Source organism: Micropterus dolomieu, linkage group LG01 (genome assembly GCF_021292245.1).
Source record: "Micropterus dolomieu isolate WLL.071019.BEF.003 ecotype Adirondacks linkage group LG01, ASM2129224v1, whole genome shotgun sequence".
NCBI lineage: Eukaryota > Metazoa > Chordata > Actinopteri > Centrarchiformes > Centrarchidae > Micropterus > Micropterus dolomieu.
Genome location: NC_060150.1, coordinates 12,751,623 through 12,772,442, shown reverse-complemented (window position 1 = coordinate 12,772,442; position 20,820 = coordinate 12,751,623). Strand labels below are relative to the sequence as shown.

At 38.4% G+C, this 20,820-nt stretch overlaps 2 protein-coding genes across 5 annotated transcripts; both read right to left on the bottom strand.

Annotated features, from left to right (window-relative positions):
• Positions 1 to 356: 356 nt before the first annotated feature.
• On the bottom strand, positions 357 to 6,213 carry LOC123976187. The gene is made up of 11 exons (XM_046058113.1): positions 5,942 to 6,213; positions 4,848 to 5,003; positions 4,557 to 4,685; positions 4,224 to 4,384; positions 3,322 to 3,412; positions 3,097 to 3,213; positions 2,918 to 2,938; positions 1,925 to 1,945; positions 1,761 to 1,787; positions 1,616 to 1,666; positions 357 to 1,423 (listed from the first exon to the last, which is right to left on the bottom strand). Exons 1-11 carry the CDS (start codon positions 6,030 to 6,032, stop codon positions 1,404 to 1,406), a joined length of 885 nt encoding a protein of 294 aa, XP_045914069.1. The 5' UTR covers positions 6,033 to 6,213; the 3' UTR covers positions 357 to 1,403.
• A 1,317-nt stretch (positions 6,214 to 7,530) lies between these two features.
• LOC123976147 (cytochrome P450 4F3) lies at positions 7,531 to 19,934 on the bottom strand. 4 transcript variants are annotated; one of them, XM_046058055.1, is made up of 14 exons: positions 19,916 to 19,934; positions 12,818 to 13,028; positions 12,322 to 12,466; positions 12,120 to 12,173; positions 11,626 to 11,753; positions 10,656 to 10,777; positions 10,414 to 10,560; positions 9,837 to 9,960; positions 9,663 to 9,729; positions 9,395 to 9,524; positions 9,083 to 9,216; positions 8,864 to 8,928; positions 8,698 to 8,780; positions 7,531 to 8,612 (listed from the first exon to the last, which is right to left on the bottom strand). In XM_046058055.1, the coding sequence occupies exons 2-14, from the start codon at positions 13,019 to 13,021 to the stop codon at positions 8,393 to 8,395; spliced, it is 1,623 nt and encodes a 540-aa protein (XP_045914011.1). In that variant the 5' UTR covers positions 13,022 to 13,028; positions 19,916 to 19,934; the 3' UTR covers positions 7,531 to 8,392. The 4 variants fall into 4 exon arrangements, with proteins under 4 accessions (XP_045914011.1, XP_045914019.1, XP_045914005.1 ...); XM_046058063.1 differs by lacking the exon at positions 19,916 to 19,934 and adding an exon at positions 14,246 to 14,326 and having other exon boundaries at positions 12,818 to 12,991; XM_046058049.1 differs by lacking the exon at positions 19,916 to 19,934 and adding an exon at positions 14,246 to 14,325.
• Between the last annotated feature and the right edge of the window lie 886 nt (positions 19,935 to 20,820).

The window sequence follows — 20,820 nt, the reverse complement described above, 5'->3', positions numbered from 1 at the left end:
TACGCTATTTAATCTGCAGCTATAAGCTAATTTATGATCGTGTATTAATGACATGTAAATTTAAAATTCTTTGATATACAAAACATGACTAATCTTTTAAAGACTAAATCTGGTAGTTATTACACAGACAAAATGCTAAAAACATTTGTCAGCGAGACATCATCACTGCTCATCTGAAAGGCTGCAGCTGATTTTTTCCTTGATGCAGTTTTAGGACCGCAAATTAACGTCCAGTACACTGAACCTGTTATCAGTGACTGCCCTCAAGTGGTTCAACTTTGGACTACAGAAATCTCATTTATTCCTTTATTTTACTGCTTGAATGACATGATAGTACATTTAAAACACAAAAAGAGTTGATATTCAGTTGGTTTTATTAAATAAAACCCATATAAAAACACTAATCTACATTCTTTACATCCTCATACACAACAATACAAAGCTAACGGAGTGAATAAGTCAGTTCTTTTTGTTGAGGGGAAAAAAAAAAGTGTGATGTTTTATAGTTCAAAGATGTTGGTGCCAAAACGCATTGTTGACTTATGCTTTCAGTTAGGTAGATCTGCTTTGTATGTTAAAGAGTTTCACAAATACTATACATTCATAAAACAACAAAGTAAAAATAACATGACATGATTGACTTTATTCGATCTTGCCAGCTCCCAGTATTTAGCACACACGCGCGCACAGAGAGTAGTTGTTGCTTCTTTTTTGGTTGGGGCAGCAGCTCAAACCAGACAATCACGTCCATTTTTCCTGCCCTGGTAACAATCCACTTCCTACCTGCACAGTTTAAGCTCTTCTCCAACACTGTGAGGTGGCAGACCAGCCTCAAATCACAAATCATCCTCAGGCGGAGGGGGAAGTTTATTGAGCTCGAGGTAACAGTTGGTGTCAGGTAGGCTTGCAATCACAGGAAAAGGCACTCTAAACGTCTAAATGTCTAAACGTTGAGGCCCATCAGTAACTGTGGAAAATCTGGAAACCAACCTCAGGACGATATGAGCTCTGTCTCAAGCTTTTCTCTTTATCAGTGCTTTTATTATATTGTGGGCCATTTTGTCATTCTAAATAACTACAATATTTCCATTCTTAGTGTATTTAAAATGTTAAAAGTGTCTTGATAGTTTTGTGGCTTCAAACGCCATAAAATTTTTTTATAAACTATTTGTTTTAAAGTTGCTTTAGGATTATTTCACTCTCCCTTCTTGCCGTATTATTAATTTTAAATTTGAAGTATTAGAGCGGACACTGCTGTTAATGGATTTTCAGTAATATGTGTAGTGTAAAGACTTTGTGGACTTTGAAGATTTTGTGAAACATTTTAGCTTCACTCTGGATCTTCTTGGTCTTGTTTTACACATGTCGGGTCTGGACTTGCCGTTTTTTGGTGTTGTTGCTTGCTATGTCATTGGTGTTTCCTCTGCCAAATGACAAAATGTAAAAAAAAAAAAAAAGAGTCACATGCTGCTAAAATGGTAACACTCCTGAATGAAAAGCCATGAATGTAATTTAAAAACTGTACAGTTTGAAGGATAAACACCGCATTAACCTTCAAAACCTTTTCAAACAGTGAAATTATTTCACCAAGTGATTTTTTTCAGTAGTATCTTACCTTCTGTTAGTTCCTTCTCCGAACAACGAGTGGTGCCATTAGAATCAGCATCTATTGCCGTATCAATGATATGGACATAAAGATATCAACTTTCATCATAATGAAAGGTGAGAATAAAACAGAAAACAGACTGCGGGAAACTTACGTTGGCACTCATTCTTCCTCCAGAAGTCTGTAGTGGTGCAAAACAGGAGAGTAGCATCAACAGAAAATACAGCACAGAAGAAGTCTGATAGACATCTGTAAAGGGCTGTGCTGTTTGACTTTAAGGGCATTAATAGGACAGTTTAAGTAATTTTAGTCACTGACCTGCTTCCCATGGCATCGCATCTGCAGGGAGAGAATCACAGCAGAGATTATGTTAAAGTGTTTATCACTGTGTGCTTAATAGAAACAATAACTTAACCAACACCCAGTAATCTCCTCAGTTAGTTTTACTTTCACTGTAAACAATGTGCTGACTAGAAGGCAGAATGATTCTGTAAACTCAACGTTTCTTGATGTTTTCAGTATTTCAGACTGATGAGTCTGGCAATATACTTCCTGTATATATTATAGTTTGGCCTAATGGCTGTGCTACAGGAAAGGTTACAGAAATCAACAGTGCTCTTCCTCGTGTGCGTGAATGTGCACAACACATTTCATTTACAACAATTTAGCTTGTAGCCAACAAAAACACTACAACAATAAATGGTGTAAAGCTGACCCTCCAAGGAAATAAGAAACTTTATTAAATTCTATTTCTAGTAGCTTAGGTTTTTTATGTGTTTAACCATTTTAATTTTACTTCATTCCACTTTGTTTTACTGTAGTGTTTACTTACTAGCCTTCTTCTGCTTACCTGCTCCCTTTCACTTCAGTTCTCTTTCCCCCGCACACGCCTACACTGTTCTGTCTACATGTCCGCTGAATTGACCAAAGTACCTTTATTTCAGTTCCACCTTAAGATGCTTTCACACTGTAAAATGTTGCAAATCTCTTGTGCTCAAGCTCTACTGTACTCCATGCTGTAGTATCCTGCATTTCCCAGAATGCCTTTCAAACCGCCCCTGGTGAATGGGCACAAACTTGCAAACTCCAGCAAAACACTACGAAGCCTGAATCATTTCCTTTTTTTAAAGACCCCTGTGATGTATTTTTGTATTTATGTTTCAGCTCTACAGGGGAACCCTCGAGTCTGACACTTAACTTAACACTTAACATCTATTTTAAAAAGGATTCTTTAGGGACTTTTACTCCTCTTTCTTTCTTTAAAAAGGTATTTGGTTTAAGACTTTTATTACTTTAAAAAATACTTCTTACCTTTTTGGAAGAACCACATTCCTGAAGGAATTGAACAGAATCATTAAAATGTGACACCACACTTATCATTATAAGACTTAATATAAACATGAATTATATGAAACAACTGCTTCATCTTTAATTGCTTATATTGATGAAATGCAAATGAAACAAGTACATAGAGTATCATGATGTCTCACCTGCTTTACACCTGTGAATGAAAACCAGCATCAGTAGAGCTGCCAGCAAAGAGATGAATACTGTGACTCCTGTGGAAATTTTCAGACCTCCTCCTTGTTCTGAACGGTTATTTCGACCTGTAAGATGACAACAGCAGCAATGAGTTGGCTTTACAGTGCGTTACACACCAGAGAATTTTCAATGACACAAGAATTTAACATAAAGGTTTAAGTGTAATAACTCACTTGTAAACAAAGGGTTGGTGACGGGCTGGCTGCTCTCCTGACTGACGCGATTCTCCAGCTTACAGCTGAACTCCTTTATACTTGAACTGTCCTAGGAGTGAAGCAATACCAAAAATGTATACACATTTATTTGTTGAACTGCGTACTTGGTGCTCCTTAAATATCCATGTTTGTTGTAAACTAGTGATGTGCGGATTGATCCTAAAGTATCGATATTTCTGATAGCAGCGTTTCCTGCTCTAGGATCGATACTCATATAAAAGGATCGATATCAAAACTCAGTAATTTGGAATGAGTGTGTGTTTTAAACATCTGAGATTAAGTCAAAATAATATGATAATGTTATAAAGCGGCAGTTCTGAGCAGGAGATTTTCATTATGATTAAAGAATATGACAGTAGTTTGATGTCTTGTCATTATGCATCTATTATTTTGAATTGGCCACAGCCTACTCCTTATATCATACAAAAACAGGAGAGGGAGGTCACATTAAACTAGAAATAAAATATGTAAAAAGTATTGGTATCTGCAATACCAGCCTGGGTATTACTTGGTATTGGATCGTATAGGTAAGTGAGTAAGTGGTATCGCACATCACTATAGTAAACCTTCCCAAATTACTTACATTGCTTCTCAAATGTTTTATGGACCTCAAGAAGAACATTTTTGTATTCTTCATCATAAAACGAGTATGAATTCTACAAACTTGTCATAAATTGAAACCAGCCTGATGATTTGCCACCTGTTCATGATGACATTTGTAACATTCAATAATTATCATATTCAACGTCTTAAAATTGCCATGTAAAGCTACCTGATCAGCTCAGTTTCATTTCCGTGTGAAAGCAACAAGGAATGCATATATTGTTGAGAAAAGCACATTGCATTACAGTATTCAATACCTTTGTAATGTTTTTGTTCTTGGATGAAGCTGACTCTTTGCCATCTGACTTCCACGTGTAGTTGATTTCTCCAGCGCCTGTGGTGTTTCCATCACAGGACAAAATACAGCTGGTCTTCTCATCATCACAGGATATATTAACAGTAGGTACAGGGACGGGAGCTGTTGTTATTGGGGGAAAAAATTGAATAGGCCATTTCAGTCATGATAACCCTGTTGCATTTTCATTTTCCTAGTTTTTCTCCTCTAACACAAAGTAACAACCAGGGAAACACAACCACCACACTGCCAACTTGACAAACCTGATTAACTTGTGTGTCATTTAGCCACTTACAGAGGACGATGAGATGAGTTTTCCTGGATATCAGAATGTTATTGATTTCTGCTGTGTAAACTCCACTGTCATTTCCAGTCAGTCCAGTGATTGTCATCTCTCCAGTTGAAATGTTCAGTCTAACACGATCTTTAAACCAACATGGATAGGGTTAGCTTCCCGACAAGTCTAGAACTCACAAATAATTCAAATGTCACCACTGCACCATTTAGCACTAATCTATACAAAAGAAAGCCTGTGAATGGAGTTTATATTTGATCCTACAGAAAGACGTGAGCTAAACTTGTATACCTTTGAACTGACGAAAAAGTTCAATGCCTGTATCATCCAACTCAGCGGCAATGTTACCACCGTGTTTCCACAGTATGCTCTCGATGGTGCCAGGCACAGAGGCATCATCCGGTTTGAGGACAACTTCATCTCCCACCTTCATGTAGAGTTTAGGCTCTGCAAGGACACAAAAAAGCTCAGTGTGCCAATTTTCATGCCTATACATGCTTTAAATTGGCTTTTTATTCACTGGACTCTAGTTAAATTAGGGGCAATGAAGATTAAGCTGTTTCTGTTGAGAAGTCTACTCTTGTTGATATAAATGGGGTGGATAAAAATAATAGAACCACTGATCAGTAGTGCGATAGTGTTCAATTAGCTTGGTTTTCTATTCTCTTATTGTCAGTGGTTTTTCTATTCTACACATTTCCATTATGTTCCATCCTGCTTTATTATACTCTCTTAGGCTATATTTCCGTTGTGTTCCCCCGGACTATATTACACTCCCTCTTATTCTCTTCTACTCTACAGAATTTTACAATATTACTAACTGTTCTATGTTGTACAACTCTTTGCTATTCTATATAGTTCAACTGAGTCCCACTCCGCTGGGTTATCCTCTCTTCTGCTCTATTCCTACCTGTTGGTGCACTCCTTTCTCTATTTTACACATTTAAATACGGTTCCACCGTGCTATGTCATCCTCCATTATTTTCTACTCTATCTTATTGTATTCTGTTTTATTCCGGTTATATTCTGTACTACAAATTTTATATCCTTCAGTTAATTAGTGTCGTTTGAGTTTCCACTAGTTGTTGGTGAATTTAGCTGCAATGATTTGGCACTGCGCCAAAATATTCTATTCAATTTCCATTCTAATATTTTACTAAATGCCATTATATTACTGCCTGTTTGGCTAGAGTTACAACAGTATACCGAGACAGACTAAGTTTGTTTTATCTACATGCTTGTTCACACTGGGTGGGGCCATGCATACGGACAACAACCTCAATACTGCGTCACAGTCTATGATTTACACCCATTTAATCTACAAACACATACTTTCCAACGCCTACAAACATCAGCTAAAAGTACACTAGGAGAAACAAACTTACCGGAGTCTGCGGACACAGCGGCCAGCCAAACACAACACAACCACCCAAGCAGCATCATGGACGCTACAGGCGGCCACATCTTCCTGTTCATCGGTTAAACTGTCAGAAACGAGAGGACATCCAAGCTGCTTCTGTTGTGACCCGAGAGAAACGTGTCAAGTAATGTTGTTTTTAAAAAAACAGGGTATGTAGTGTCTGGCTTAAAAAATGAGGCCACAGTTGGAAAGAGCTGAAAGTGAAAGTTTAAGCGATATGACGTCAACACGCTCACCGTGTCTCAGCCTCCACCGCGACGTCATCACGCATTGTATTTCGATATACTAATGCCGCGTTCGAGCCCGGTCGGCACTGGGATATTTCCCAGTTGAAACTTCCGACTTCCGACCTCAATGCGTTCCAGTTGCATGGTGGTGCATGACGCCGAAAGTGAACGAAAACAATGGCTGACCGTGACAAAGTGTACACACAGTTGCACCCTCAGCAGTGTTTTAGTTGTTAATTAAAATGATGGCAGTTTTAATGCGAAAAACTGACTTAAATAGCCTATACGTTAGTAGTTTTGTGTACCCCTCTAGCTACATCAGTTGGTAATTCTCAAGTCAGTCAATGTTGCAGGTTACACTTCTTAATGTTTTGGCATTTTTAACAATAACTTTTATGCAGAGAAGATGACTTTATGAGATTCTTTACTGTAGCCAGCTACCTAATAGCCCTAACATATTTCTACATCAATGTACATCAAGAACAGGTTTTATTATAGGGGAGACCGGGGGGAATTTTAACAATTTTTGGTTTCTGATAACTCAAAAACTTCTTGAATTAATTTGAAACAATTTTTATAGAGGTAACTTGTACCTGTGTTTTACTTGTTAACAGTCGTCAAATGTTCTCTTGATAAATATGTTGATAGATATATTATATAATATATATATATAGATATTTAAACTGACCACAAACACTTTTCCAAAAATTATCAGGAAAAAAAACTATATATTTGTATGTTCTTTCTAAGCCGGACACTATTTTAATTGGTTTCTGGGGCAATTGTAACAGTGTTACCGACGAGAAAAAATATGTACCACGACTTCACGAGTAGCAGCTGAATTACGTCACAAAACAATGTCAGCGCCCATGAATGCACACATTGTAAATGTAAAAAACAAGTATATTTGAATGTATTTAAATTAAAATAATACATACGGTCATATAGTAAAACCTGTTCTGCATGTACATTGATGTAGAAATATGTTAGGGCTATTAGGTAGCTGGCTACAGTAAAGAATCTCATAAAGTCATCTTCTCTGCATAAAAGTTATTGTTAAAAATGCCAAAACATTAGGAAGTATAACCTACAACATTGACTGACTTGAGGACTACCAACTGATGTAGGGGTACACAGAACTAGTAAAGTAGGCTAAAGGCTATTTATGTCAGTTGTTTGCATTAAAACTGCCATCCTTTTAATTAACACCTAAAACCTTTATACGCTAAACTATTCATTGTATTGACATCCCAGTGTAATATGAAGAACAGCATTTGTCCTGTCAGGGAAAAATAATTCCTTCCCAAAGAATACGGAGTCAAATAGATGTGTTGAATCATTTCTTTATGTAACGTGGCCATGAAGAGAACGCAGGGTTACTCTCTCGAACTCAGCATTTCCTCTCCTTAAGTACAGAACAAGTACAAAACAAACAACAGCCAGCAAATGGTAGATGAGTATGAGTATTAGCATACACTCAAAAACTCTTCCTGAGCTAAGAAAGGAAATGCAAATGTATGTGGCATCAGATGTTTCTCTGTCTCTTGATTGGTCTATGTTAAAACTCTCACCTACATGCCAGCAGATGTTTATTGTAAATCAGACAACCTTTTGCTTAGGAATAAAAACCCTGTGACCAATGTTAATTTCTCACAAGTTAAATACAGTGAAATCCTAAAAATCAGCAACTTATAATGTATTTCTCACAGTCCCTACAGAAATATTTTCATTAAGAGTCCTTAAATCACATGTCGCAGACCCCTAGCTAATATGGTAATTCCTTTTATTTATTTTACATTAAGTGTAAGACTGTGGCCTGAAAATGTGGCCCTAGCTTGACCTGTCTTCAATAATTCAGGCCCTAGTCTAGTCTCGGGCAAGCAAGATAATCATGTTTTTACAACCTGTGTTGTAACCTCAAAAGTCGCTCTGTCTCCCTGCAGAGCGTTTGGATGAGGAATACATTTTTTTTCTACCTCAGGATTTATTTGAACAATAAAATGGATATCACATTATGCAATAGTACATTCACTTATATCACATTCAATTTTTAAAGTTATAATAAAATAATCATGTAGACTAACAAATTGCTTTGTAGAAAATAGAGGTCACAAATAATTTTAGAAAAAATACAGTAAACATAAATCCACTGAACTCATTGTTATAAAAACAGATGTCATCTTGTTGGATTATTCATCCTGTGACTCCTCCAGGTTGTGAAGGTTCAGAGACTCCAGCTGCAGCCACAAACCTCCCTCTGCACGCAGGACTAGTTGGGGGAGCCGGCGAACTCCTTCAGAGCTGGTCCCAAGTTCAGGGTTCACTCCCGGGGTCAGGCGAAACCTGAGCAGGGTCAACGCCACGACAACTCGAAGCTCTGCCAGGGCGAATTTCTGACCAATACAGTTCCTGTGAACACAAATAAGTTCTTATCTTTACCAGCGCACTAATAGTGTCAGATCTTATTGCACTTAAATGCTAGAATACACAGTACCTGGGGCCTGAGGAAAAGGGGATGAAGGCATGAGAAGCCCGTCCCTCTGTGTTTGCAGGGTCAAAACGCAGAGGAAGAAACTCCTAAAAGAGAGTAAATCACACTGTTTAAACACAACAACGTTGTGCCAAAGTGATAATAATGATTTTTCCATTTCATGTCTCACATGTGGGTCTGTCCAAACAGCAGGGTGGTGGTGGGTTCCATAAATACTGACCAAACAGATGGCACCTTGGGAAGAATAACAGACAGAAACCGTCACTGTTTCAAGTTTTATTACAACCTGACCAACTAGCTGATCAGGTGTTTCAATTACTTGTTGAGGTTGGCAGATGGGAATCCCAGAAAAGACTTAACAAATGATGTAGTGTCTTTCCCCTCTCACCCTGTGGTACTGTGCAATCCCCTGGCAGTGCCATGTCCTGGGTGTACTTCCTTGTTACAGCCTGCACAGGAGAATGGAGTCGGAGAGACTCTCTGATGCACATGGTGGTGAAGGGAAGGCGGGACAGATCCTCCCTTCAGAAAAAGACACATGAATGCACACACGAGCATCGTCACATTTAAATATTCCTTCTCATGACAGATTTTCAATTTTGAGATTGGGTCTGGGCAAGTTTTTTACCTCTTACAAAGCGTTTTTTTACTGAGAAATCAATTGTCCAATGATTCAATTTGTGTGTGTGTGTTTTCTCACCACTCTATTTCATGTCTATCTCGTCCTTGCATCAGATCCATCACTTCCTGCCTGCATTTCTCCTGATAGTGTTCGTGGCGTGCTAAATTATACAGCGTCCAGCAAATAGCACTGGCTGTTGTGTCATGACCTTTGGAAAAAGTAGGTGGGTTTACATTTAAAGGAACAACGAATCTTATTGGATGTCAAAACATGATTTTCTAACTATTTTTGAGTCATGTGGACATTTAAGACTAAAGGAACTAACTGTAAACTAAAAGTGTCTCACCTGCGAACATGAAGGTGTTGGCCTCAGCCTGTATTTCCTCATCTGTTAGTCCTCGTCCATCCTCATCCTGCGACACACACACACGTAAGCAATATAAACTGTCCCTCCACCTCACATTTTTATCTCTGTCCATCTCTATTTCTCATTGATGAACACTTTCTTCTTGTGTCCTACCCGTGAAAGCAGTATGATGTCCACAAAATCTTTCTTTCTCTGCGGCGCTGTAGTGAAATCTATTTCTGTCTCTCTCTGTCGGCTGAGCAGGGCACGCCGCCTCTGAACCACTTCCCTGGTAAACCTGCAAACACCAGCCAGTTACCATAACACCATACACTTTTACTATAATACTTTACAAGACACAAGGTGTTACTACAGAATATGAAACTAAACTATAGTATGTTACAAGATACAATGTGTTACTATAATGTGATACTGCACAATGCAATATGGTGTATTCTGATACATGTAACATATAAGGTTACTATTTATATGTATGATACAGTACAATATAATGCAGTGAAATAAGATACTTAAAATACTGTTACAATACAATATAAGTAAATATGCAAAGACACTCGGTACATTATGATTCAATAGAATATAACACATTAGAGTGTAATGCAAATAGAAATGCATAAATGATTTTACAGCAACAACTTGGTTTTCACGATTTTGCGGTAAAAATCAGACTCCAAGCTTTCTGTATTACTTGTGTTACACTGCTGCAATAAACACTGTGTATGTGCTGTACCTGTGTACAATGCTCAAGGCCTTTTTGAATCGTTTTCCCTGCTGTGTTTTCCAGTAGATCCATTCCCAGTGGTGTAAAATCTTTTGCCGACGGTCTATGATCAGGTCACTCAACTCCACTATGGCCGACACATACTCACTGGTAGACCTGGAGAAAGAAGAACATAAAAAATCAAAAAATAAACTCGAAGTACAACAGGAGTAGAATATGTTTTTGTAAAATGGTCAAGTAGATGTCCTTACTGCTGACAGTTGCTGTTGTAGCTGAAGGCACATTTCAGTAAACTGTCCAATGTCATCAGGGTGACATGGTCAAACATCTCTATGTTAGCCCTGCCTCCTGCCAACAGGTTGCGCCACTTATTCTGAAAGACAGAAGATCCAGGTGACAGATGCAGGACAGGTATCAGCTTTGGATTTCTGTACAGCAACAAATCATGTTTTTCTTCTGATAGTAATTTCTTTTGTTCAATCTGCCATTGAGTCTGAACCTGGCTCTCTGATCATATCTAAATGTAGCACGTGAAGCAGTTCAACATATTTGATGTTCATGTAATTTCATGATTCTTGCAATATTTGGGTTATATCCACATGGTTGAATGCACTAATTGCAAGTTGCTTTGTAATGTAAATGTTTATAATAACAGATAATAGGGCATTTTAACTTTAGCTGTACTGCATATTCAAACTTAGCTTAGAGAAGTTGTTTTTTTAATATATGCTCCTTGCAACTAACTAAACTAAAATTCTATTTGAGCATTTTGAATGCCACTTGTGGTTTCTGTGTTTCATGTTTATCGCTGTATATCTTTATCCTTGTGCTCATGTCTTCAAAAACACATCTTGATCTCAAACAGATCGGTTTAAAAATGGCTTAAATAAATTAAAATAATTAATGAATACAGGCATGAATTAAAAGCTATAGCTATAGCTCCTCACAACAGTTTGTATTTTGTGATATTACTGTTACTCATTTTAACACATTTTGATAAAGAGAGATAAACCCACCAAAGCATGCAGTTATTATTGTAGATACTAAAGGCTGTGTGCACATTTGACACTGGCACTGATTTATGAAATCAATACTGATCATACAGCAGAAAGTAAATGCAACAAAATATCCATATATTAAAATCCCTCTCCCTTTTTTTGCAGCATCTATAAATGACCCTGGTTATTTGTGTCCGCGTGTGTGCATTTCTGCATGTCTTACATGCATGGTGTTAGTTGAGGTGTTAAACTTTGCGACGTAGTTCTTCAGAATATCGAAATGAAAAGCAGGACTCAGCAGCCGTCTCTTGCGAGACCACTCCTCCCCGTTGCTTAGCAGCAGGCTCTGTCCTGGGACATGAGGGGAGAGAAGGTTTGGAAGTGAGGATGGCAGTAAATTGTAATCAATACTCGGATAGCCATAAGTGGAATCACTGTAATCTGAATTTATTATTGTTTATTTATGATTCTTAAAAAACTAGACAACAATATTGTTCAGGTTTTATTGAAGGTTTTATTTAACGATACAGGACTTTGTAATAAATATTCATAAACGGAAAGAATGGATAAGTATTTTCAGCTTGATTACCACAGACTTTGAATTGACACATTTACTTCCTAAGTGTTATGAAACATGGAACCAGTGCTAATTAAAGCTGAACTGTAACAACCTCTTCAACTAGACTTACATCAGAGCATCCTGAGCTATTGACTCACCAAGCCATGGGCGCAGATGACCGTAGATAAGCTCATCTTTCACTGTAATGCTGGCTGGATGGAGGAAAGGAGTGAGGATGTAATGGAAGGAGAACAGAACAATAAGCATTGAGATGTGCGGTTTTAATAGCTCCAATAACACTTCCACTTGAACAGTAATTGTGCAAAAATGTCCCATTATTTTGACTGTTTGGTTTCCTACCAGGGGCCATTAACAGAGGTTTGACGTAGTCAGGGTGGAAGAGTCTGACTATGTGATAGAAAGGGCCAATGAACCAGCTGCAAGAGTGTTCGTATGTCCTCACCAAGTCATCCACCTGCAGGAGACCTTCTTCTGTGCTCTGCATCTGAGGCACAAATAAACGTTACAACATACAGCGTACATTAAGTTTAACTGAAAAAAAAAAGGAGTCTTATGTCAGTAGGTTAACTTTATCTTTTTAATTAAAAGGTGAGTAAAATGGGTTTTGGTTGGTTTACCCTTCATTGCTTTGCTGAATTCTCACACAGCACTTTAAAGGAAATGTTGTAATAACAATATTTTACAACACCGAGCACATCCTGTATCACACTGAGAAATCTGCAGTTTTACCAAAGCATTACAATAATGACACAACACTTAAAGGTAACAACAAGGTGAATATCATTATTATATATATAAAAAAAGCTATAAATGCATGTCAGTGTGTGTATCCTACCTGGCCTAGGTGGCCTAAAAGCCAGGAGTTTGCATGTGGCTTGCTGAAGCAGGACAGCCTGTGTGTGTACCAGGCGTGTCGCATCAACAGCCTCACTGTCCAACAGATAACCACAGCTCCTAGTCCAGTACTGACCACAAACAGCACCTGACAGAGGCCCGTCCAGCTGAGGACCTGAGAGAAGACACCTTGGAGGACAGACATGCTGGGGCTGAAAGAGAGAGTGATGGATATCCAGAGGTTGAGGCTGCTTGATACTCACTCTGCTATGACACAATCAGAAGTTATGTTGAAATAGGCAAGAACACTGTTCCACCCATTACTGCCATTATTTCAACAGAAACAACTGCTGTTATGAGAGACACCACTTACTTTTGTCTGTTAGAATAACCCGTCACCTCCCACATCTTCATCTTTATCGTTTTTTAGTGATGGAGACTCAGCAGCAGGGAGGATAAAATCAGAAAGATGTTGAGTACTATCACAGTGTTAGCTCCAGATCAACTGTTCTCAAAATGAACAGTTTCTCCCCATTTGCCTCACTCCAACTTCTTGTACAAGAATTTGTAGTATGAGGCCAAATAAAGTTGTTGAGGTGGAAAAACTGTAGAAGCTGTTTATGTCTTGTTGTAAATTGCATTAGTAATTTACATTTTTTAAAGTGACAATAACCATTGATTAGTATTTTTTATGGTTAGGTAAACAACTAGACATATTTTAATTTTTTTTCTCTTGCCAAATATATGGACATTATTTTAATCTAGTCACTCTTCATTGAAAAACAAGACACACTGACACTACAACCACTTTCTGCAAATAACTGCACAGTCAGTGTGTATAGTTTTTGTTCTATTTATCAAGTTGCATATATCAAGTTTCAATTTTTGTCATAACCAGATACTTGTATTTCCTTTCAAAGGATTTAACTGAACGACTCTTTAAGTGAGTGTTGGGGAAGAAGCATAGACAGTATATTACTGGACGAAGCCACCACGTTGATTTGAATGGAGAGCAGTGAAGCCAGTTTTGGACCAATAAAATACTACTACAGGGCCACTTCCTGTTGGCACCAGCGTCTACTGCGCATGATCGCGCAGCATAACCGTGTTTTAATGATGTAGAACAACAGCAGAAACACCGTAATTCTGGTAGCTGTATAAATGCACCAACAAAAAGTCTCATGGTTTGTCTGACTCGGATCGTCACTGTTTAATCAGCCCACCTACGAGGCTCATCTGTCAAACAACAAAGCAGCGTCACTGATCGCCGAATAGTTTTTTTTAGATTGCCGAGAATTTATAATCTAAGCAATACGGTTACATCTCTCATGTGCGACGGGGTGTCACAGGGTTTTGACGTCATTTTTGGGCCTACATGGATCCCTCCATGCAGGCTTTGGTCGGCTTCACTGTCCGATCTCTGACTTACCCCCTTGGGAAGAAGTTGTCGACCAAGGTGTTTCTGTGTGACGTCGCTGATTGGTAGTAGGAAGCGGTCGGCGCTGGCGGAACCGGACGTGGCGGAGTGTTTTTTTTTCTTCCCCCCCCCCCTCTTTCTCCCCTTTATTTAGGATACAAGATACAAAAAAAATCAGGCATCTTATCACATCTATCCTTACACTGTTTACAACAGGTTAAGCAAAGAACAAAGCCGACATCAAATGATAAAACAAATAATACAGTAAATAAATAACAGCTAAAAAAAAAAAAAAAAACCTTTATATATATATATACACGCACATATACACATACACATAATAATAATAAATAAATAAAATAAAGGTAGGGCTTACTCAAATTAACCTGAATCTGCTTAATAATGAAACCAATTTTAGTGCTTTCTTTATTTTTTTTTTTTTTAAGTTTTAGTGACTTATTCAAACCTTTTATCTCATTCTTCCAATGGTTCAAGCAGGGTTTAGTCTTAAAGAACCTACATTTATGTATAAAGGATTTCCCCAATAGCATCACAACGTTAAGGACAAAATCCAAATCCTTGTTTCCCACAAACAAACCAAATTTAACTAACTCTACTGTCAATGGTGAAGACACAATCTCCTTGGACTGTAGCCAGCTCCACATATCACACCAGAAGGACTGCACAAATTCACAATAACAGGTGTTCCGGACGTGGCAGAGTTGTACGGTTTGGAGGGCGATTCAAATGACTTTTCTGACTAATCAACCATACACTGTGACTGGTAGACCCATACGCATAGGAGCCATTATACGTGAGGGGGACATGTCCCCCCCACATTTCGAAATCAATGTTTTGTCCCCCTCACTTGTTTCGGCGGAGATGGCTCATAGCCAGGCGGTTTGAGTGACTATTTAATCAATCAATCACACACTCTGCATCAGACATGATTAAACGGTTGAAACGCGGACAAAAATCATGTATCCCATAGAAAACATGCGTCAGAAGGCAAATGTGGTGCTGAAAAGTTATGGGAGAAAAAAAGAGTTTGCTCAAGCAGGTGTAGCAAAGTGCCTCAATATTACGTTTATTTTGTGCTGTTCTTTTTGTACCTGAAGACAGCAGCGGGGACGCGTGCTGCAGGGTGGGTAGTGACTTGTTACAAGTAACGTAATTTTTCAAAATAAAGAAAAATAAAAAATAATAATAAAATAAAGTAACTGGCACCTTTTCACGTTCTTTTTTTTTTTTTTTTTTTAACTGTAGCCTACATTTACTATTTACCCCAGTAATTTCTTTGGGCCAGTAATCTACTTTTACTTTCGCTACATTTTCCATTCATACCTTCATAACTTCACCAGTCTGTAATCTACAATAAGCTTCGTTAACTGTCAGCCACGTTACGCGCAGTTACGCAGAAGAGCGCCAGGTCTCCTTTGTGGTAGAGAGACCGGCGGTTATCACAGATATGAACCTACTTTCACTTTCCATTAACGGCGCATTAAAAGCGTATTTAGTTTCTGCAGAGAAAACGTAAACTTCACACTGTAACATCTAAGTCTGATGATCACTAGATTGATTCTGATACATTAACAGTATCCTGTTGTTGAAAAGAGCATCGCTTTCTTTTGATGGATATTAGCCTGTTTTTTATTTATTTATTTATTTTACATTGGTTACTGTTTAATAGCGATTTGAAAAGAAGGTCGCCGGTGAAACTAATCTTGGCTTTCACTCAGCAGCTTCTAGCTGTTATTTATTCAGGAAACAATCATTTTTGAGATGCACAGAGAGAGAAAATATGGTGGATAAAACAGTCCTGTTGGGTTTTACGCGTGACGCACAGCTTCCTCTGTATATAGTTTTACCTGCTTCAACAACGAGCTGCTCCATGTTACTGCCACAATCATTCTTTGCGAGATTGTTCAGATTGTTTTGGCTGCATGTGCTGCTGCAAAGCAAGTGGTTTGGTTGGCTACATGTCCATAATAAAAGATACAGGCAACAATAGTGGCTGGGCAGCAAGCATGATAGTGATGATTAAGTGATCTTATCAACACTTTCATTGAGATTTAAAAAAGGAAAATAATTATTAGAAATAGCTAAAGATAATCAACCAGCAAAGCAAATGTCATTCCATAGAAATAACCATGTTGCAGCTGTTTCAAACCTGATGAACAGCAGATAAAATATATTATTATACTTTTACTGGAGTAGGTTTGTCATTTTTTTCTTTTTATGGGAGTAATTGTACTGTTTCTTGAGTAAAGATTTTGAGTACTCTACCTGCCACTGACCAGCGGCACCAGTACTAGCGCTGACATGGTGAAAATGAGACAGACAGCAGAGATGAGGTCAATAGCAGAACAGAGTCAAAGCCAGCACAGTTCAAAGCACCAGTTTATGGTAAGATTGATGATGATATGGCTTATTAGTTATCTACTCAAGGGCTCAGCTGAAGTGATTACTTTAGGAGTGTTAGAGGGATGAATAATGATTTTGAAAATGTATTTTAATGGCTCATTTAGTTATGTACTCCACTTGCATAAAATTCTTAAGAATGCAGGAATAAAAGTCTCTAAAGACCCAGAGGGCCTGACAAACGCTTTGTCTGGAGAGTGGGCTTACCAGGGACAAACTCCTGGGCCACTTTTTTGCCTCCGTCTGTGACCATCCTTGACCTTAAAAACCGGTGCCATGAGGTGTGTATGTGTCTCTGCTACGTGCCCATAAACAATTTGAAAAGTATTCAAACTGTTCACACAGAGACGAGCATCCTGCAGTATTTTAAGAGGAAGAGGACAGAGGTCACAGGAGCAGGAGTAGAAAAAACTGAGGAGGTTGTAAGTTGTATGGATAGCTACTAGACATAGTAAATTCTAAAATTCATGTAGTAAAAAGACTTTGTTATTCCAAGGGCATGTCATCAGAGTTTGCATTGAAAACAGTTCTGTGTTCACAAACATTTGTTGCAGGAAGAGTCAGGGCCAAGAGAGACACAGGAAATATCACAGACAGCTACTTCAAGGGTAACATTGGGATAACTAAATACATTTGTACTGTGGCTACATTAACTAGCAGCTGTTCCATGTTTTTTATGGTATGTAGTTGGTTTTGTTCTAGTTATATTATACTCCCTCTCTCTGATCCTCTCCCTCTTCGAGTTTTCATCATCTCCCCTCTCCAGTCTATTCTCCATCTTCTGTCACTACAAAGACCCTCTTTCAGCCACACTAATAACTGCATTCCGTTTTCAATAGTCATTAGAAATGAGCATTTAATCAGAATCAGAAGGAGCTTTATTGCCAAGTAGTGTTTAACACATATGAGGAATTTGTTTTGATGATAAGGTGCTACACGCAGACAAACATACAGTTGACATAAATAAATGTAGAAATATATAAATATGGAATAAACAATGCAAGTTATATAATAATATTAAAAAGAATAGAGAAAAATAATACAACTATTTGCAGACTATTTATCTATGAACTATTTAAGTGCTTTTCAGCGTCCCCCCCCCCAGGTTCAAAGTCGCTCCTACACCCCTGGGTAGACCTATACAACATCTCAACTTGGCATCCCCTGTGAGAATTCTGATTAAGACCTGTTAGAAGCAGCAGACAGGCCTACCCGGTGGGGGTTAGGCCATGCCGCTGAAAGGGAAGCCAAATGAGGGAGGGGGGAGCAATGATAAAAATCCCAGGCAAACTGAAAAAAGAGATAGATCCGACAATGGGAGTGAAAGTGACGATTCCCAAAACATGAGGAAAATGTCAAGGTTTGAAGAGGAGGGTGGATTTAAGCTGATAATTCAATTTAAAGATAAGAGTGACAAGGCCTTAAACCCTCTCAGACTGTCAGAGGAGCTAAAAAACAAAATGGGAAAAGTTCTAAATGTTAAAATGATGATGAATGGAAATAGGCCTATACTTGTTTTCTGCAAAAACGATACTCAGAGGTTGAATGCCCTTAAAGTTAGCCATCTGTTCAACAGGCCTATAGAATGTTTCATACCTGGTCAAGCTAAAAATGTTAAAGGAATAATATACGTAAGCCCTGAGATAGCAGAGAGTACCATCTTTAAGAATTTAAAAGGAGCTGAGACTGAAGCAGTACAGAGATTCAAAGAATCTGGCACCGCTGTGCTAGTAACATTCAAGCAAGATAATATGCCAACAAGAGTCGGTCTTGGATATATGAGCTTTCCAGTGAGACTATACATTCGCCCCCCACAACTGTCAACACTATGGCCATGTAGCAGCAGTGTGCGGAGGAAATAAAAGGTGTGGAAAGTGTGGAGGAAGCCATGACTATACTCAATGTCAAGCTGACATAGTTAAGTGCTGTAACTGTGGTGGAAATCATGTATCTTCATTTAGGGGGTGTGAGCATCACGTTAGAGCTGTTGAAATTGAGAAAATGAGAGTTGAGGGCAAAATGTCATATGCAGAAGCTCTGAAGAAAGTGAGAGGAACGGGGGAACTTTCCAGGCAAATGGCTTATGATGTCCCTCTAGTCAAGGAGAAAGCAAGGCAGATTGTGGGAAGCCAGTCGTTCCTGGCGTTCATGGTAGATGTTCTGTGGGCAGTCAGAAGATCTGATGTTATCAAAGTGGTGGTGGATGCTGCAGAGAGATTCCTGGAAGAGGTGTATCTAGGTACTGAAGAGCTGCACAAGTATATGAGGCAGAAACTGGAAGTATATGAAAGAGAGAGGGGAAAAGGAAAGAACACAGACAGAAGTGAGGAGAGTACTGGGGGAAAGAAACATGGAAGTAAATAATGATAGTTAAATTGCTGATGTTTTACATCTTACAATGGAATGCAAGGAGTTTGGTCGCTAATGGGCAGGAATTGAAGAGATTTGTAGATGAATTTAAAGACTTACCACAGGTGATATGTATTCAGGAAACCTGGCTTAAACCATGTTTAAATTTTACGATTCCTGGATACAAAAGTGTCAGATACGATAGAAACGGAAAATCTGGGGGAGGGTGTGCAACAGTTATAAGATCAGATATACAATACCAGCAAGTAGAAATCAAGACTATACTAGAATGTGCTATAGTAATGATATGGGGACAGCACTGGTGGATTAACATAGTAAACTTTTATAATCCGTGTTTACAAATAAATTTAAGTGAGTTAGAGAGGATTATGGAACAAATAGGGACCCCAGTCATATGGGTGGGGGATTTTAACTCTCACAACCCTCTTTGGGTAGCAGAATAAAGGATACTAATGGGAACACTATAGAGGAGAGACAGCAGTAGCAGATATATGGCTGGCATTACATCGTATATCAGGAAGCAATAGGAAAAAGAAAATGCCAGTTTTAGAGGTTTGAGGGCTTGTTTGCTACAAGTGATCTGGATAAAGCAAAACTATGTGAAAATAACTTTAGAGCAGGTCACAGCAGAGCTAACATCGGTGAAGCAAGCATAAGGAAAAGAAATGAGATTACAGCAAAACCGGGACAAACTTGAGGTAAATTACGATAATTCTAATGAATGTATCTTATTTTTTTGGTTAGAAGAATTACACAGGGCAATTGGAAAAGGGAGGAAAACAGCTCCAGGAAAGGATGTTATTAGCTATGAGATCATTAAGAATCTAAGTGATCTGGTTTTGGAGGAAATCTTGTCCTTAATAAATTACATATGGCAGGAAGGAAAGCTACCTAGCTCATGGAAGCATGCACTGGTTGTCCCAATATTAAAGCCAGGGAAAGACGCTTCAAAGGCAGGATCATACAGGCCCATTGCACTGACATCAGTCCTCTGTAAAATAATGGAAAGGATGGTCACAGACCGATTGGTTTATAAATTGGAGAAGAAGGGATGCACTGAAAAAAAAAAGTCTGTTGAACTTACATAAAAATAATCGGGATGGGGCGCTCGATACTGACGTGTCGACGCTGTGTCGACATCCAGAAGCACAGACGTTTCGAAACAGTGCTCCAAAGCGTGTTTCAAAACGTCAATGTTATGTGACCGCAGTGAAGGGAGGCTTCGGTACATTTCACCCCTGTTTCGACAGGTGGGACACCTGCCGCTTCTAAGCTTGATTCACAGTGTTTGGAACAAACCACACATCAGCCTCTAACTCATTTGACAGATTTGTTCCAAGGACACACAATCCTTTAAATTAATTGCAGCGACGTGCTGTAGTATATCCGCACCTGTAGGCCAAAAAAATACTTTTTGCCAACAACAAATGTTCCATGTCACCAAATTTTTCCAAGGCTGGGGATGTCGATTATGAAAAAAAAACCCCATCTCAGCCACAGCTGAATATTTGACATATAGCAAATGTGACACATTGTTCCACTTTTCATTTATCATTCTTGAAACAACTTCAACTTTAATCAGTTACGGATTTTTAATCCATTACACCTCATCACTGCCAGCACTCATTATTATTTATTACTAGGGCCTATATCTTTCCTGCTAATTATTGTATTAATTACACCTGTTAATAAGCTACGGTGTAAAGATATCCACACTTATTACTATATTCTTAGATTTGTATACTTTATTATTATTATTTCTATTCCGTTTATGCCTTGCGAGTATCTGCAACAAA

Bases quoted from the DNA above. Each gene is read 5' to 3' on its own strand.
- LOC123976187 (XM_046058113.1), bottom strand. From the start codon at position 6,032: ATGAACAGGAAGATGTGGCCGCCTGTAGCGTCCATGATGCTGCTTGGG. The intron at 3,214-3,321 runs GTGAGTTATTAC...GTCATCTTACAG, and splicing joins CACCAACCCTTTGTTTACAA to GTCGAAATAACCGTTCAGAA. The intron at 1,946-2,917 runs GTAAGAAGTATT...CTCTCCCTGCAG, and splicing joins AATGTGGTTCTTCCAAAAAG to ATGCGATGCCATGGGAAGCA.
- LOC123976147 (XM_046058048.1), bottom strand. From the start codon at position 13,230: ATGAAGATGTGGGAGGTGACGGGTTATTCTAACAGACAAAA. The intron at 9,730-9,836 runs GTAGGACACAAG...TGTGTGTCGCAG, and splicing joins ACATCATACTGCTTTCACGG to GATGAGGATGGACGAGGACT. The intron at 9,217-9,394 runs GTGAGAAAACAC...CTTTTTCTGAAG, and splicing joins GATAGACATGAAATAGAGTG to GGAGGATCTGTCCCGCCTTC.